This window comes from Salvelinus alpinus, chromosome 27, assembly GCF_045679555.1.
Source record: "Salvelinus alpinus chromosome 27, SLU_Salpinus.1, whole genome shotgun sequence".
Classification (NCBI taxonomy): domain Eukaryota; kingdom Metazoa; phylum Chordata; class Actinopteri; order Salmoniformes; family Salmonidae; genus Salvelinus; species Salvelinus alpinus.
The window spans coordinates 8,986,700-9,006,440 of record NC_092112.1 but is presented as its reverse complement, the minus strand read 5'-3'; the positions used below and the strand labels follow the sequence as shown (position 1 = coordinate 9,006,440).

Genomic DNA, 19,741 nt, shown 5'->3' with positions numbered 1-19,741 from the left:
GGGGGATGATTAGAGGAGGAGAGGAGAGGGGGTGAATAGAGGAGGAGAGGAGAGTGTGGTGATTAGAGGAGGAGAGGGGGATGATTAGAGGAGGAGAGGAGAGGGGGATGATTAGAGGAGGAGAGGAGAGGGGGTGATTAGAGGAGGAGAGGAGAGGGGGATGATTAGAGGAGGAGAGGAGAGGGGGTGATTAGAGGAGGAGAGGAGAGGGGGTGATTAGAGGAGGAGAGGAGAGGAGAGAGGGGGTGATTAGAGGAGGAGAGGAGAGGGGGTGATTAGAGGAGGAGAGGAGAGGGGGTGATTAGAGGAGGAGAGGAGAGGAGAGAGGGGGTGATTAGAGGAGGAGAGGAGAGGGGGTGATTAGAGGAGGAGAGGAGAGGGGGATGATTAGAGGAGGAGAGGAGAGGGGGTGATTAGAGGAGGAGAGGAGAGGAGAGAGGGGGTGATTAGAGGAGGAGAGGAGAGAGGGGGTGATTAGAGGAGGAGAGGAGAGGAGAGAGGGGGTGATTAGAGGAGGAGAGGAGAGGAGAGAGGGGGTGATTAGAGGAGGAGAGGAGAGGAGAGAGGGGGTGATTAGAGGAGGAGAGGAGAGAGGGGGTGATTAGAGGAGGAGAGGAGAGGGGGTGATTAGAGGAGGAGAGGAGAGGGGGTGATTAGAGGAGGAGAGGAGAGGAGAGAGGGGGTGATTAGAGGAGGAGAGGAGAGGGGGTGATTAGAGGAGGAGAGGAGAGGGGGATGATTAGAGGAGGAGAGGAGAGGGGGTGATTAGAGGAGGAGAGGAGAGGAGAGAGGGGGTGATTAGAGGAGGAGAGGAGAAGGGGTGAAGGGGTGATTAGAGGAGGAGAGGGTCTGCTGTAGCTGATAAGATGGATCAGCATGTAACAAAGCACAAGATTCGCTGCCACATTCCCCCCCTTGTCCTCTTCCCAAGCCCCCAACAACCCCCCAGCCCTCCTGTGCTTCAGCCCCACTCCCAGGGATTGTAGGCCATATGATGTTCTTCCCAAGACCCCAACAACCCCCCCAGCCCTCCTGTGCTTCAGCCCCACTCCCAGGGATTGTAGGCCATATGATGTTCTTCCCAAGACCCCAACAACCCCCCCAGCCCTCCTGTGCTTCAGCCCCACTCCCAGGGATTGTAGGCCATATGATGTTCACAATCTGATGCTCACTGACAGGAGATCCAGTCTGAATAACACTACACTGCACCTGAGGAGGAATAGCTGCCATACACCTTATAGACATGTATCTATCTCACATCACCATGACCACACATCACCATGACTACACATCACCATGACTACACATCACCATGACCACACATCACCATGACCACACATCACCATGACCACACATCACCATGACCACACATCACCATGACCACACATCACCATGACTACACATCACCATGACCTCACATCACCATGACCTCACATCACCATGACCTCACATCACCATGACCTCACATCACCATGACTACACATCACCATGACTACACATCACCATGACCTCACATCACCATGACTACACATCACCATGACTACACATCACCATGACCTCACATCACCATGACTACACATCACCATGACTACACATCACCATGACCACACATCACCATGACCTCACATCACCATGACCTCACATCACCATGACCTCACATCACCATGACTACACATCACCATGACTACACATCACCATGACTACACATCACCATGACTACACATCACCATGACTACACATCACCATGGCCACACATCACCATGACCTCACATCACCATGACCTCACATCACCATGACTACACATCACCATGACCACACATCACCATGACCACACATCACCATGACCTCACCATGACCTCACATCACCATGACTACACATCACCATGACCTCACATCACCATGACCTCACATCACCATGACCTCACATCACCATGACTACACATCACCATGACTACACATCACCATGACCTCACATCACCATGACTACACATCACCATGACTACACATCACCATGACCTCACATCACCATGACTACACATCACCATGACTACACATCACCATGACCTCACATCACCATGACCTCACATCACCATGACCTCACATCACCATGACTACACATCACCATGACTACACATCACCATGACCTCACATCACCATGACTACACATCACCATGACTACACATCACCATGACCTCACATCACCATGACTACACATCACCATGACTACACATCACCATGACCACACATCACCATGACCTCACATCACCATGACCTCACATCACCATGACCTCACATCACCATGACCTCACATCACATGACCTCACATCACCATGACTACACATCACCATGACTACACATCACCATGACTACACATCACCATGACTACACATCACCATGACTACACATCACCATGACCACACATCACCATGACCTCACATCACCATGACCTCACATCACCATGACTACACATCACCATGACCACACATCACCATGACACACATCACCATGACCTCACCAAGACCTCACATCACCTTGACTACACATCACCATGACCTCACATCACCATGACCACACATCACCATGACCTCACATCACCATGACCTCACATCACCATGACTACACATCACCATGACTACACATCACCATGACTACACATCACCATGAACCATGACTACACATCACCATGACTACACATCACCATGACCATCATAGATTAACTAGACAATGAGCCAAAGGGGTATAGCCATCATACATTAACAAAAACATTGAAACCAAAACACTAACAAAACATTGAGTGGCACCCCCTTTTAGCAGCACCCCGTCAGAACAGCCTCAGTTCGTCGGGGCATGGACACTACAAGGTGTGGAAAGTATTCCACAGGGATGCTGGTCCATGTCGACTCCAATGCTTCCCACAGTTATCAAGTTGGCTGGTAGTGGATCTCTACTCCAAATAGCTCATTCCATCTCATACCACAGATGTCCAATTGGATTGAGATCTGGTGACTGGGCAGGCCACTGCAGTAAGCTGAATTCACTGTCATGTTCGTGGAACCATTCCCGCACAATCCTAGCATTGTGGCATGGGGCATTATTCGCAGATTGGGGCCCAACGTGTGTCATGAAAACAAACCTCACACCATCACACCACCAGCCTGCAATGTTGACATGCGGCATGATGGATGCATGTACTCGTGGTTTTCTCCATATCCTCGTCCTCCCGTCAGCGTGACACAGCAGGAAGCGGGAATCATCAGACCAATGTTATTCAAATTCTCCACTGTCCGGTGTTTTTCAGTCCTTTGTCCACTGCAACGGCAGTTTCTTGTTTTCTGCTGAAAGAAGTGGAACTCTGTAAGGTCGCCGGCTGCCACACCCCATTCGTGTCAACGTACAACGAGTTGTCCGTTTTTTTTTAATGGGTCTTTGTGCACCAATGTTGTATTGGACTGTCAGTTGACTAACTTCTTGAGACAGGAAACTGTTGAGCGTGAAAATCCCCAGCAGTGATGCAGTTCTTGAAACACTCAAACCGGAGCATCTACTACCGTACCCCGTTCAAAAGGCACTTAAACGTTTTATCTTGCCCATTCACCTTCTGAATGGCACACATACACAATCCATGTCTCAATTGTCTCAAGGCTTAAAAATCCTTCTTTAACCTGACTCCTCCCCTTCATCTACACAGATTGAAGTGGATTTAACAATAAGGGATGATACCTTTCACAAGGATTCAACCGGTTAGTCTATGGCATTTATTCATTATTTAATTTCAACTTCAATATGCTGTGGTAGGTAGCTAAAATAATAACAACTTGGTCAACCTCCAAATATTTATGGACCTGCCTGTATACGGAGCGGTTCACTAGACAGTCATTATGATGTCATTATTTACCTGTATACGGAGCGGTTCACTAGGCAGTCATTATGATGTCATTATTTACCTGTATACGGAGCGGTTCACTAGACAGTCATTATGATGTCATTATTTACCTGTATACGGAGCGGTTCTCTAGACAGTCATTATGATGTCATTATTTACCTGTATACGGAGCGGTTCACTAGGCAGTCATTATGATGTCATTATTTACCTGTATACGGAGCGGTTCTCTAGACAGTCATTATGATGTCATTATTTACCTGTATACGGAGCGGTTCACTAGGCAGTCATTATGATGTCATTATTTACCTGTATACGGAGCGGTTCACTAGGCAGTCATTATGATGTCATTATTTACCTGTATACGGAGCGGTTCACTAGGCAGTCATTATGATGTCATTATTTACCTGTATACAGAGCGGTTCACTAGGCAGTCATTATGATGTCATTATTTACCTGTATACGGAGCGGTTCACTAGGCAGTCATTATGATGTCATTATTTACCTGTATACGGAGCGGTTCCCTAGACAGTCATTATGATGTCATTATTTACCTGTATACGGAGCGGTTCACTAGACAGTCATTATGATGTCATTATTTTTGGGGGATAAACTTTTTTCATCTGCCTTAAGTTTTATGATTGCTCTTTTGAATTTGTTGTAAATAGTCTTCTTGACAGAGGTTGACAGAGGTTCAAGACTGATGTTGTATTGTTTGGCTTACCTAGCTAGCAGATAGCTAGCTAACGTTGTGGACTGAATGGACATTGGATTTGAACATCACAACACCGACTTGATGAGAAGGTGGAAGTGGAGAACTGCAATACGGAAATGGCTTGTTCTTGTGAAGACACTCCTAACTGTTAATTATGTGTGGTGAGCTTTCAGCGCTCTGTGGCAGCAGAAGCATCTCCTGTGTGGAGAGGAGTAGCTAACTAGCTAGTTGGCTAACCAGCGAGCTAAAAAGCCCGGCGCACGGGTGTTGGGGACAGGACAGCGAGTAGCGCTGCGGAGGCTACGGACCCGACTGTCTCACTGACCGGCTCCCTCTGTCACGATCGTCTTGATAAGAGAGAGAGGACCAAGGCGCAGCGCGTGAAAAATACATCTCCTTTTATTAAAGAGACAAAAATGAACAAAACAAAACAACAAACTGACGAACGTGAAGCTATCTTAACATATAACCACCCAAAACACAAACATTCCCCATGTCACACCCTGACCTAACTAAAATAGTAAAGAAAACAAAGAATACTAAGGCCAGGGCGTGACACCCTCCTCCATGACTATCCATGCCTGAAGTTCCTCCGCTCTCAATGTCATCATAACGGCTTCGATTCATCATCCTTGCAGTCCCTGACTTCCTTATCGTGTTACAATGTTATTGTTTTGTATTTGTTGTAGTTTGCGATGTGCTTTTGCATACGCAATTCATCTTTCAGCTGCCATGTATACAACATAAAACGACACAATATGGAGACGTTCTCTATGAGGTCAGTACGATGTCATATTGTTTACCTATATATGGACACATTCTCTATGAGGTCATTATGATGTCATATTGTTTACCTGTATATGGAGACGTTCTCTATGAGGTCAGTACGATGTCATATAGTTTACCTATATATGGACACATTCTCTATGAGGTCATTATGATGTCATATTGTTTACCTGTATATGGACACATTCTATATGAGGTCTTTATGATGTCATATTGTTTACCTGTATATGGACACATTCTATATGAGGTCTTTATGATGTCATACTGTTTACCTGTATATGGACACATTCTCTATGAGGTCATTATGATGTCATATTGTTTACCTGTATATGGACACATTCTCTATGAGGTCATTATGATGTCATATTGTTTACCTGTATATGGACACATTCTCTATGAGGTCATTATGATGTCATATTGTTTACCTGTATATGGACACATTCTCTATGAGGTCATTATGATGTCATATTGTTTACCTGTATATGGACACATTCTCTATGAGGTCCTGTGTCTCTGTGTCTGTGATGATGATTCCTTTAGGAGAGATGGTCAAGGTCACCTTACGGAACTTCTTAGCACTTGCCCGGGCCTAGGGATAGGAAACACACAACAATTTTAAAATAGATTTATAAGCTGATAGATATGTCAACAATGGAATCCTATTCCTTATGTACATTCTCAATTCAATTCAAGAGGCTTTATTGGCATGGGAAACATATGTTAACATTGCCAAAGCAAGTGAGGTAGATAATATACAAAAGTGAAATAAACAATAAAAATGAACAGTAAACATTACACTCACAGAAGTTCCAAAAGAATAAAGACATTACAAATGTCAAATTATGTCTATATACAGTGTTGTAACGATGTACAAATTATTAAAGTAAATATGGGATGTATTTACAATGGTGTTTGTTCTTCACTGGTTGCCCTTTTCTTGTGGCAAAAGGTCACAAATCTTGCTGCTGTGATGGCACACTGTGGTATTTCACCCAGTAGATATGGGAGTTTATCAAAATCGGGTTTGTTTTCAAATTCTTTGTGGATCTGTGTAATCTGAGGGAAATATGTGTCTCTAATATGGTCATACATTGGGCAGGAGGTTAGGAAATGCAGCTCAGTTTCCACCTCATTTTGTGAGCAGTGTGCACATAGCCTGTCTTCTCTTGAAAGCCAGGTCTGCCTACGGCGGCCTTTCTATATATACAGTTGAAGTCGGAAGTTTACATGCACTTAGGTTGGAGTCATTAAACTCGTTTTTCAACCACTCCACAAATATCTTGTTAACAAACTATAGTTTTGGCTTAGTACATCTACCTAGTGGACATCCGGTGTCTCCTTGACCTGTAGCCATCCCCGTAGTTCCCTCTCCCTCTGTGTGTGATTGTGTGGTTGGAGACAGGTGTGCTGGAGTCAGAGCAGTTCACCACCAGCTGCAACCCGTTCCATAATCAAGACCTCTACAACTACTCACCTGCCACTTCCACTCTGCCGGATCGTAATCTCCGTTCAGTCAGTCATGCTTCTAGCTATTTGTTGTTATTTAAGATTCCTGAGGTGCCTGTTTCCTTGCCTGACGCTGTTTCTCCCCTCAATGCAGTTTTATCGCTCTGACTCTGGTTCCTGTTTCCTGTTTCCTGTTCCACATCTCACCACCCTGCTACCCTGTTCTGGATTCAACTCATCATCACTCCCTTGGATTCCCCTCCGGACCTGTTTCCTCTGTCCCAACCCAGCTCACTCCAACCTCAGCCTCCACATCTGGTTTCCTACAACTCATCCGATCTTCCCTGGATCTGCACTTCATCTCTCCTTGTGTTACAATAAATATCTTGGTTCATTCATCCCTGATTTCTGGTCAGAGTCTGCTCTTGCTCTCTGAGCTGCTCCGTCTAACAATACTTTGACACAAGTCATTTTTCCAACAATTGTTCACAGACAGATTATTTCACTTATAATTCACTGTATAACAATTACAGTGGGTTAGAAGTTTACATACACTAAGTTGACTATGCCTTTAAACAGCTTGGAAAATTCCAGAAAATTATGTCATGGCTTTAGAAGCTTCTGATAGGCTAATTTACATCATTTGAGTCAATTGTACCCGTGGATGTATTTCAAGGCCTACCTTCAAACTCAGTGTCTCTTTGCTTGACATGGGAAAATCAAAAGAAATCAGCCAAGACCTTGTCTTTTTGTAAATTGTAGACCTCCACAAGTTTGATTCATCCTTGGGAGCAATTTCAAAAATGCCTGAAGGTACCATGTTCATCTGTACAAACAATAATACGCAAGTATAAACACCATGGGACCACGCAGCCGTCATACCACTCAGGAAGGAGACGCGTTCTGTCTCCTAGAGATGAACGTACTTTGGTGCGAAAAGTGCAAATCAATCCCAGAACAACAGCAAAGGACCTTGTGAAGATGCTGGTGGAAACAGGTACAAAAGTATCTATATCCACAGTAAAACGAGACCTATATCGACTTAACCTGAAAGACCGCTCAGCAAGGAAGAAGCCACTGCTCCAAAACCGCCATAAAAAAGCCAGACTACGGTTTGCAACTGCACATGGGGACAAAGATTGTACTTTTTGGAGAAATGTCCTCAGGTCTGATGAAACAAAAATAGAACTGTTTGGCCATAATGACCATCATTATGTTTGGAGGAAAAAGGGGGAGGCTTGTAAGCCAAAGAACACCATCCCAACCGTGAAGCACGGGGGTGGCAGCATCATGTTGTGGGTGTGCTTTGCTGCAGGAGGGACTGGTGCACTTCACAAAATAGATGAAATCATGAGGATGGAAAATTATGTGGATATATTGAAGCAACATCTCAAGACATCAGTCAGGAAGTTAAAGCTTGGTCGCAAATGGGTCTTTCAAATGGACAATGACCCCAAGCATACTTCCAAAGTTGTGGCAAAATGGCTTAAGGACAACAAAGTCAAGGTATTGGAGTGGTCATCACAAAGCCCTGACCTCAATCCTATAGAACATTTGTGGGCAGAACTGAAAAAGTGTGTGCGAGTAAGGAGGCCTACAAACCTGACTCAGTTAAACCAGCTCTGTCAGGAGGAATGGGCCAAAAGTCACCCAACTTATTGTGGGAGCTTGTGGAAGGCTACCTGGAAAGTTTGACCCAAGTTAAACAATGTAAAGGCAATGCTACCAAATACTAATTGAGTGTAAGTAAACTTTTGACCCACTGGGAATGTGATGAAATAAATAAAAGCTGAAATAAATCATTCTCTCTACTGGTATTCTGACATTTCACATTCTTAAAATAAAGTGGTAATCCTAACTGACCTAAAACGGGGAATTTTTATTTGGATTAAATGTCAGGAATTGTGAAAAACTGAGTTTAAATGTATTTGGCTAAGGTGTATGTAAACTTCCGACTTCAACTGTAATGTTCTGAGAACCATATGTTTATTGGGTGGGAATTGCAGTAGTTCAGCATACGTTTTCTACTGGTTCCCCCACGGTTCTATTTATTAAAGTCATGTTTTCAGAACATTAAGCAAACTTTATACACTACCGGTCAAAAGTTTTAGAACACGTACTCATTCCAGGGTTTTCTTAATTTTTACTGTTTTCTAAATTGTAGAATATTAGTGAAGACATCAGAACTATGAAATAACACATATGGAATCATGTAGTAACCAAATAAGTGTTAAACAATTCAAAATATATTTTATATTTGAGATTCTTCAAATAGCCACCCTTTGGCTTGATGCCAGCTTTGCACACTCTTGACATTCTCTCAACCAGCTTCACCTGGAATGCTTTTCCTACAGTATTGAAGTAGTTCCCACATATGCTGAGCACTTTTCCTGCTTTTCCTTCACTCTGCGGTAGAAACTCATCCCAAACCATCTCAATTTGGTTGAGGATTGTGGAGGGCAGGCCATCTGATGCAGCACTCCATCACTCTCCTACTTGGTAAAATATCCCTTACACAGCCTGGAGGTGTGTTTTGGGTCATTGTCCTTTTGAAAAACAAATGATAGTCTGACTAAGAGCAAACCAGATGGGATGGCATATCGCTGCAGAATGCTGTGGTAGCCATGCTGGTTAAGTGTGCCTTGAATTCTAAATAAATCACTGAGTGTCACCATCAAAGCACCCCCACACCATCACACCACCTCCTCCATGCTTCACGGTGGGAATCACACATGCAGAGATCATCCGTTCAACTCCTCTGCGTCACAAAGACACGGAGGTTGGAAACAAAAATCTCAAACTTGGACTCCAGACCAAAGGACAGATTTCCACTGGTCTAATGTCCATTGCTCGTGTTTCTTGGCCCAAGCAAGTCTCTTCTTCTTATTGGTGTCCTTTAGTAGTGGTTTCTTTGCAGCAATTAGACCATGAAGGCCTGATTCACACAGTCTCCTCTGAACAGTTGATGTTGAGATGTGTCTGTTACTTGAACTCTGTGAAGCATTTATTTGGGCTGCAATTTCTGATGGTAACTCTAATGAACGTATCCTCTGCAGCAGAGGTAACTCTGGGTCTTCCTTTCCTGTGGTGGTCCTCATGAGAGCCAGTTTCATCATAGTGCTTGATAATTTTTGCGACTGCACTTGAAGAAATTTTCAAAGTTCTTGAAATTTTCCAGATTGACTGACCTTCATGACGGACTGTCATTTCTATTTGCTTATTTGTGCTGTTCTTTCCATAATATGGAATTGGTCTTTTACCAAATAGGGCTAACTTCTGTATAACACCCCTACCTTGTGACAGCACAATTGATTGTCTCAAATGCATTAAGAAGGAAAGAAATTCCACAAATTAAAGCACACCTGTTAATTGAAATGCATTGCAGGTGACTACCTCATGAAGCTGGTTGAGAGAATGCCTTCATCAATCTGTCATCAAGGCAAAGCTACTTTGAAACAAATCAAGATATATTTTATATTTGAGATTCTTCAAACTTTTTTGGTTACTACATGATTCCATATTTGTTATTTCATAGTTCTGATGTCTTCACTATTATTCTACAATCTAGAAAATAGTAGAAAAAATAAAGAAAAACCATTGAATGAGTAGGTGTGTCCAAACTGTTGATTGGTACTATGTGTTTTCTACAGGACTGTGAGGTAACGGACGCACACACACACACACACACACACACAGGTAGGAAAACATGTACACACACTGATGGAAACTGACTGACAAATAGCTCCCCATAATAATCCCAGTCAGGATGCCTGGTTTCCAAGGAAACAAGAAGACAATTGACTTGAAGTGTTTTTTCTCCTCGACAGTGAATCAATTGAATCATAACCCAGCTGGCAGGTTTGGCTGGGGGTCTAATTGAGAAGTGTGTGTGTGTGAGTTGGTTCTTCTATCCGTGTGTGTGTGTGTGTGTGTGTGTGTGTGTGTGTGTGTGTGTGTGTGTGTGTGTGTGTGTGTGTGTGTGTGTGTGTGTGTGTGTGTGTGTGTGTGTGTGTGTGTGTGTGTGTGTGTGTGTGTGTGTGTGTGTATTAAGTTAAAGTTTTTACTGACATGGCACATGGCAGTCAAGGTCACTGAAATGCATTGATGATGTTACATTACATACACAATAAAACGTTTACATTGAAATCCCAATTCATGACAATATGTACATATAGGAGACTCTGAGTTTTTTTGATTAGTTTACATAGGTAGGGCGACTTTTTATGTCTCTCAGTCCTGGCCTTTGGAATAGAGAGCAGGTGGGAACTTCAGGTGGATCTGCCCGGTACCTGTCCTAGACAGGCAGGTAACCGGTCCCTAAAGGAGGACTTTAACAGGGAGACAGCAAAGTCCAGGCACAGTTTCTCTCTTCTCTCATGAAGTGAGTGTAGTGATAATGAAAGCAGAGCATCCTTGTATCCAGGATATGCTGTGCTGTATCGAGAAAGTCAGTGAAAGAGGGAGAGAGAGAGAGAGAGAGAGAGCATGAGAGAGAGAGAAGAGAGAGAGGAAAGAGCGAGAGAGAGAGGAGAGAGCGAGAGAGAGAGAGAGAGAGAGAGAGAGGGGAGAGAAAGGAGTGAGAGGAGAGAGAGAGAGGGGGGGGGGGGAGAGGGGGGAGAGAAAGGAGTGAGAGGAGAGAGAGAGAGGGGGGGGGGAGAGGGGGGAGAGAAAGGAGTGAGAGGAGAGAGAGAGAGAGAGATGGGGGTTGTGGTGTGATGTGTTTTGTCATGTTGAGTAAACATCATGACTGGAACACATGGAGCTACTGGGTTTCACTACGACCAAGTCTGACTTTGAAGTCAGGATCAGTCAGTCTAGGACACAAAGTGTTTAAGAGTATCATGAGTCATTGAATCAAAACAACACAGGATGTCATTTGGTCAGCAAAAAATAATGAGTAGACCGTGTGAATCTTTCTTTGTGAATAAACCAGACTATCACACTACTCTGAGCACACACACACACACACACACACACACACACACACACACACACACACACACACACACACACACACACACACACACACACACACACACACACACACCCTAACTCACCGTAGAGACTATCCTGTGTATAGCTGCAGCAGCCATGTCCTCTCCTTTAGGCTGTCCCACCAGAGTCATCCCCAGGTACTTCACCTGGAAGACCATCCCTTCCAATAGGGTCTCCTTGGTGTCTGTCCAGTTCTCTGGCAGCTCTGATTGGACAGAAAACACAACAGGTGCACAATTAGTAGGATGTGATTGGATGAAAGGCTGAAAGGCTAATTTGTAATTGGGCAAAATGTCCAAAATGTCAAAAGTATTTTTTCTCCTAAATAGAAACTGTAGGTTAGATATATTGTGGAGTGGGTTTCCCCTAGATAGCCTACATGACCAAAAGTATGTGGACACCTGCTCGTCGAACATCTCATTCCAAAACCATGGGCATTAATATGGAGTTGGTTCCCCCCTTTGCTGCTATAACAGCCTCCACTCTTCTGGGAAGGCTTTCCACTAGATGTTAGAACATTGCTGTGTGGACTTGCTCCCATTCAGTCACGAGAACATTAGTGAGTTCAGGCACTGATTTTGGGCGATTAGGCCTGGCTCCCTGTCTGCGTTCCAATTCGTCCCAAAGATGGGGTTATGGTTAAGGTTCTGTGCGGGCCAGTCAAAATTCTTCCACACCGATCTCGACAAACCATTTCTGTATGGACCTCACTTTGTGCACGGGGGGCATTGTCATGCTGAAACAGGAAAGGGCCTTCCCCAAACTGTTGCCACAAAGTTGGAAGCACAGAATTGTCTAGAATGTCGTTGTATGCTGTAGCATCAAGAGTAATTTGCGTTCAATAAATGTTAATTACATGTTTATTACAGGTAGTTTGATAAACCAGCTGATTTACTGGCAAAAAAGGTAGCTAATTAAATGCAAAATACAAAAAGGGGGAAAGAGCAAGAGAGAGTGGCAGGAGAGAAAGAGATAGAGAGGGGAGAGAGCGAGCGAGAGGGGAGAGAGAGAGAGAAATATATATATATAGAGAGAGAGAATTAGAGAGAGAGGAGAGAGAGAGAGAGAGAGAATTAGAGAGAGAGAGGAGAGAGAGAGAGAGAGAGAGAGAGAGAGAGAGAGAGGGGGGGAGAGAAATAGATATGCAAAAAGAGAGAGAGAGGGGAGAGAGATGGTGCGAGGGGGAGAGAGAAGGGGGAGAGAGAGATGCATAGAGAGAGAGAGAGAGAGAGAGAGAGAGAGAGAGAGAGAGAGAGGGAGAGAGAAAGAGATATGCAAAAAGAGAGAGAGAGAGAGAGAGATCAATCAAAAGATGCCATCAAAAGGAACATAAATTTCAACATACCAATTAGGATCTGGCTAAAAATACTTGAATCAGTCATAGAGCCCATTGCCCTTTATGGTTGTGAGGTCTGGGGTCCGCTCACCAACCAAGATTTCACAAAATGGGACAAACACCAAATTGAGACTCTGCATGCAGAATTCTGCAAAAATATCCTCCGTGTACAACGTAGAACACCAAATAATGCATGCAGAGCAGAATTAGGCCGATACCCACTAATTATCAAAATCCAGAAAAGAGCCGTTAAATTCTACAACCACCTAAAAGGAAGCGATTCCCAAACCTTCCATAACAAAGCCATCACCTACAGAGAGATGAACCTGGAGAAGAGTCCCCTAAGCAAGCTGGTCCTAGGGCTCTGTTCACAAACACAAACACACCCCACAGAGCCCCAGGACAACAGCACAATTAGACCCAACCAAATCATGAGAAAACAAAAAGATAATTACTTGACACATTGGAAAGAATTAACAAAAAAACAGAGCAAACTAGAATGCTATTTGGCCCTAAACAGAGAGTACACAGTGGCAGAATACCTGACCACTGTGACTGACCCAAACTTAAGGAAAGCTTTGACTATGTACAGACTCAGTGAGCATAGCCTTGCTATTGAGAAAGGCCGCCGTAGGCAGACATGGCTCTCAAGAGAAGACAGGCTATGTGCACACTGCCCACAAAATGAGGTGGAAACTGAGCTGCACTTCCTAACCTCCTGCCCAATGTATGACCATATTAGAGAGACATATTTCCCTCAGATTACACAGATCCACAAAGAATTCGAAAACAAATCCAATTTTGATAAACTCCCATATCTACTGGGTGAAATTCCACAGTGTGCCATCACAGCAGCAAGATTTGTGACCTGTTGCCACAAGAAAAGGGCAACCAGTGAAGAACAAACACCACTGTAAATACAACCCATATTTATGTTTATTTATTTTAACTTGTGTGCTTTAACCATTTGTACATTGTTACAACACTGCATATATATAATATGACATTTGTAATGTCTTTATTGTTTTGAAACTTCTGTATGTGTAATGTTTACTGTTCATTTTTATTGTTTATTTGACTTTTGTATATTACCTACCTCACTTGCTTTGGCAATGTTAACACATGTTTCCCATGCCAATAAAGCCCCTTGAATTGAATTGAATTGAATTGAGAGAGAGAGAGAGAGAGAGAGAGAGAGAGAGAGAGAAAGAGATATGCAAAAAAAGAGAGAGAGAGAGAGAGAGAGAGAGAGAGAGAGAGAGAGAGAGAGAGAGAGAGATTTGCTAGTGTCAGCTCTTTCGATCTGGTTGGTGAGATGTGGTGTGAACTGAATGCTTCGGGGCTGGTAGGGTTTAAGGTGTGTGGGAAGGAGATTATCCGTTGAGCCAGTAAGCACCCAGAGGTATCAAGGAACTGAAACGTTGGTTTATTTTTTTATTGTTTGTTTCTCACCGTCTCTCTACCTTTTACTTTAATAGTGGAAGGTACTAACCTAGACAACATGTAAACAGACTCAAATGTCCCTGTTAAAGTCCTCTACTATTTTACTTTTGGAGATGAATCATTTAGAAGTTTAGATAGATCAGGAGGGTGGAAGAAAGAGAGCGAGAGGGAATAAGGACGAGAGAGGGAGAGAGGAGGGAACAATGGGTCGTGAGAGAGAGATGTAGATGAGGGAGAGAGGGAGGAGAGAAAAGAGAGAGGGCGGTAGAGAGGCGTTGTGTGTTCAAACTGCTGGTGTTGCTCTGTGACAGATGGCTCAGCCTGCATGGAGCACTCCAATGGGACAGGACAGCAGCATTCTCTCTCTCTCTCTCTCTCTCTCTCTCTCTCTCTCTCTCTCTCTCTCTCTCTCTCTCTCTCTCTCTCTCTCTCTCTCTCTCTCTCTCTCTCTCTCTCTCTCTCTCTCTCTCTCTCTCTCTCTCTCTCTCTCTCTCTCTCTCTCTCTCTCTCTCTCTCTCTCTCTCTCTCTCTCTCTCTCTCTCTCTCTCTCTCTCTCTCTCTCTCTCTCTCTCTCTCTCTCTCTCTCTCTCTCTCTCTCTCTCTCTCTCTCTCTCTCTCTCTCTCTCTCTCTCTCTCTCTCTCTCTCTCTCTCTCTCTCTCTCTCTATATATATATATAGAATCTCCACTAGGCCACATACAGTTCAGTAAACACAGTATTTAACAGTGCTTCAGGCTTTTCAAATATATTTTACCTCCCAAAAGATATGAGAGAGGGACGCGTAATAAATATTTCATAACCGTGTCGTCGTGCCGTGTCAGATACGATGAGTGGCAGGAACGAGGGCACGAGGGAAGGAAAAAATGAAGGATTCAGCAGGGAGGCAGAGTTTTAAGGAGGAGTGTGTCCTGTATGCTAAAATGACATTATAATGATGTCTGCATTATTTTATATATGTGTGTGTGAGAGAGAGTGTGTGAGTGTGAGATCAAATCAAATTTTATTTGTCACATACACATGGTTAGCAGATGTTAATGCGAGTGTAGCGAAATGCTTGTGCTTCTAGTTCCGACAATGCAGTAATAACCAACAAGTAATCTAAGCTAACAATTCCACAACTACTACCTTATACACACAAGTGTAAAGGGATAAAGAATATGTACATAAAGATATATGAATGAGTGGTGGTACAGAACGGCATAGGCAAGATGCAGTAGATGGTATAGAGTACAGTATATACATATGAGATGAGTAATGTAGGGTATGTAAACATAAAGTGGCATAGTTTAAAGTGGCTAGTGATACATGTATTACATAAAGATGGCAAGATGCAGTAGATGATATAGAGTACAGTATATACATATACATATGAGATGAGTAATGTAGGGTATGTAAACATTATATTAAGTGCCATTGTTTAAAGTGGCTAGTGGTACATTTTTACATAATTTCCATCAATTCCCATTATTAAAGTGGCTGGAGTTGAGTCAGTATGTTGGCAGCGGCCGCTAAATGTTAGTGGTGGCTGTTTAACAGTCTGATGGCCTTGAGATAGAAGCTGTTTTTCAGTCTCTCGGTCCCTGCTTTGATGCACCTGTACTGACCTCGCCTTCTGGATGATAGCGGGGTGAACAGGCAGTGGCTTGGGTGGTTGTTGTCCTTGATGATCTTTACGGCCTTCCTGTGACATCGGGTGGTGTAGGTGTCCTGGAGGGCAGGTAGTTTGCCCCCGGTGATGCGTTGTGCAGACCTCACTACCCTCTGGAGAGCCTTACGGTTATGGGCGGAGCAGTTGCCGTACCAGGCGGTGATACAGCCCGACAGGATGCTCTCGATTGTGCATCTGTAGAAGTTTGTGAGTGCTTTTGGTGACAAGCCGAATTTCTTCAGCCTCCTGAGGTTGAAGAGGCGCTGCTGCGCCTTCTTCACAACGCTGTCTGTGTGGGTGGACCAATTCAGTTTGTCCGTGATGTGTACACCGAGGAACTTAAAACTTTCCACCTTCTCCACTACTGTCCCGTCGATGTGGATAGGGGGGTGCTCCCTCTGCTGTTTCCTGAAGTCCACAATCATCTCCTTTGTTTTGTTGACGTTGAGTGTGAGGTTATTTTCCTGACACCACACTCCGAGGGACCTCACCTCCTCCCTGTAGGCCGTCTCGTCGTTGTTGGTAATCAAGCCTACCACTGTAGTGTCGTCCGCAAACTTGATGATTGAGTTGGAGGCGTGCATGGCCACGCAGTCGTGGGTGAACAGGGAGTACAGGAGAGGGCTCAGAACGCACCCTTGTGGGGCCCCAGTGTTGAGGATCAGCGGGGTGGAGATGTTGTTACCAACCTCACCACCTGGGGGCGGCCCGTCAGGAAGTCCAGGACCCAGTTGCACAGGGCGGGGTCGAAACCCAGGGTCTCGAGCTTGATGACGAGTTTGGAGGGTATTATGGTGTTAAATGCTGAGCTGTAGTCGATGAACAGCATTCTCACATAGGTATTCCTCTTGTCCAGATGGGTTAGGGCAGTGTGCAGTGTGGTTGCGATTGCGTCGTCTGTGGACCTATTGGGTCGGTAAGCAAATTGGAGTGGGTCTAGGGTGTCAGGTAGGGTGGAGGTGATATGGTCCTTGACTAGTCTCTCAAAGCACTTCATGATGACGGAAGTGAGTGCTACGGGGCGGTAGTCGTTTAGCTCAGTTACCTTAGCTTTCTTGGGAACAGGAACAATGGTGGCCCTCTTGAAGCATGTGGGAACAGCAGACTGGGATAAGCATTGATTGAATATGTCCTTAAACACACCAGCCAGCTGATCTGCGCATGCTCTGAGGACGCGGCTGGGAATGCCGTCTGGGCCTGCAGCCTTGCGAGGGTTAACACGTTTAAATGTTTTACTCACCTCGGCTGCAGTGAAGGAGAGCCCGCAGGTTTTGGTAGCGGGCCGTGTCAGTGGCACTGTATTGTCCTCAAAGCGAGCAAAAAAGTTATTTAGTCTGTCTGGGAGCAAGACATCCTGGTCCGCGACGGGGCTGGTTTTCTTTTTGTAATCCGTGATTGACTGTAGACCCTGCCACATACCTCTTGTGTCTGAGCTGTTGAATTGCAACTCTACTTTGTCTCTATACTGGGACTTAGCTTGTTTGATTGCCTTGCGGAGAGAATAGCTACACTGTTTGTATTCAGTCATGTTTCCGGTCACCTTGCCCTGGTTAAAAGCAGTGGTTCGCGCTTTCAGTTTCACGCGAATGCTGCCATCAATCCACGGTTTCTGGTTTGGGAATGTTTTAATCGTTGCTGTGGGTACGACATCGTCAATGCACTTTCTAATGAACTCGCTCACCGAATCAGCGTATTCGTCAATATTGTTGTTGGACGCAATGCGGAACATATCCCAATCCACGTGATCGAAGCAGTCTTGAAGCGTGGAATCAGATTGGTCGGACCAGCGTTGAACAGACCTGAGCGAGGGAGCTTGTTGTTTTAGTTTCTGTTTGTAGGCTGGAAAAAACAAAATGGAGTCGTGGTCAGCTTTACCGAAAGGAGGGCGGGGGAGGGCCTTATATGCGTCGCGGAAATTAGTATAACAATGATCCAAGGTTTTACCAGCCCTGGTAGCACAATCGATATGCTGATAGAATTTAGGGAGTTTTGTTTTTAGATTAGCCTTGTTAAAATCCCCAGCTACGATGAATGCAGCCTCAGGGTGTGTGGTTTCCAGTTTACAAAGAGTCAGATAAAGTTCGTTCAGGGCCATCGATGTGTCTGCTTGGGGGGGAATATATACAGCTGTGATTATAATCGAAGAGAATTCCCTTGGTAGATAATGCGGTCGACATTTGATTGTGAGGAATTCTAGATCAGGTGAACAGAATGACTTGAGTTCCTGTATGTTGTTATGATCACACCACGTCTTGTTAATCATAAGGCATACACCCCCGCCCCTCTTCTTACCAGAAAGATGTTTGTTTCTGTCGGCGCGATGCGTGAAGAAACCAGCTGGCTGCACCGACTCCGTTAGCGTCTCTCGAGTGAGCCATGTTTCCGTGAAGCAAAGAACGTTACAATCTCTGATGTCTCTCTGGAATGTTACCCGTGCTCGGATTTCATCAACCTTATTGTCAAGAGACTGGACATTGGCGAGTAGTATGCTAGGGAGTGGAGCGCGATGTGCCCGTCTCCGAAGCCTCACCAGGAGACCGCTTCGTTTGCCCCTTTTACGGCGTCGCTTACGATCGCCGGCTGGGATCAGATCCATTGTATTGGGTGGAAGGCAAAACACTGGATCCGCTTCGGGAAAGTCATATTCCTGGTTGTAACGATGGTGAGTTGACGTTGCTCTTATATTCAGTAGTTCCTCCTGACTGTATGTAATGAAACCTAAGATTACCTGGGGTACCAATGTAAGGAATAACACATAAAAAAACAAAATACTGCATATTTTCCTAGGAACGCGAAGCGAGGCGGCCATCTCGGTCGGCGCCGGAAGTAGGAGTGTGAGTGTGAGTGTGAGTGTGAGTGTGAGTGTGTGTGTGTGTGTGTGTGTGTGTGTGTGTGTGTGTGTGTGTGTGTGTGTGTGAGAGAGAGAGAGGGGGGGGGGGGGGGGGGGAGAGAGAGCGAGGGGGAAAGAGAGAGTCTTCATTAACGCTGTGTCTCTAATAACCCTGTGTCTCTAATAACCCTGTGTCTCTATTAACGCTGAGTCTTCATTAACGCTGTGTCTCTATTAACGCTGTGTCTCTATTAACGCTGTGTCTCTATTAACGCTGTGTCTCTATTAACGCTGTGTCTTCATTAACGCTGTGTCTTCATTAACGCTGTGTCTTCATTAATGCTGTGTCTCTAATAACGCTGTGTCTTCATTAACGCTGTGTCTTCATTAACCCTGTGTCTTCATTAACCCTGTGTCTCTAATAACCCTGTTTCTTCATTAACACTGTGTCTCTAATAACCCTGTGTCTTCATTAACGCTGTGTCTTCATTAACGCTGTGTCTTCATTAACGCTGTGTCTTCATTAACGCTGTGTCTTCATTAACGCTGTGTCTTCATTAACCCTGTGCCTTCATTAACCCTGTGTCTTCATTAACCCTGTGTCTTCATTAACCCTGTGTCTTCATTAACCCTGTGTCTTCATTAACCCTGTGTCTTCATTA

The 19,741-nt window shown here is 44.6% G+C and overlaps 1 protein-coding gene across 4 annotated transcripts in view; it reads right to left on the bottom strand.

Annotated features, from left to right (window-relative positions):
- The window catches only part of LOC139555937 (low density lipoprotein receptor adapter protein 1-like), a 116,820-nt gene that overhangs the window by 40,525 nt on the left and 56,554 nt on the right, over window positions 1–19,741 (bottom strand). For all 4 annotated transcript variants that reach the window (XM_071369337.1, XM_071369338.1, XM_071369339.1 and 1 more), the window contains exons 2-3: window positions 11,885–12,027; window positions 5,858–5,970 (exon numbers count right to left, since the gene is read on the bottom strand). In XM_071369337.1, the coding sequence (XP_071225438.1) occupies window positions 5,858–5,970; window positions 11,885–12,027 (256 nt within the window). The remainder of the gene's footprint in view (window positions 1–5,857; window positions 5,971–11,884; window positions 12,028–19,741) is intronic.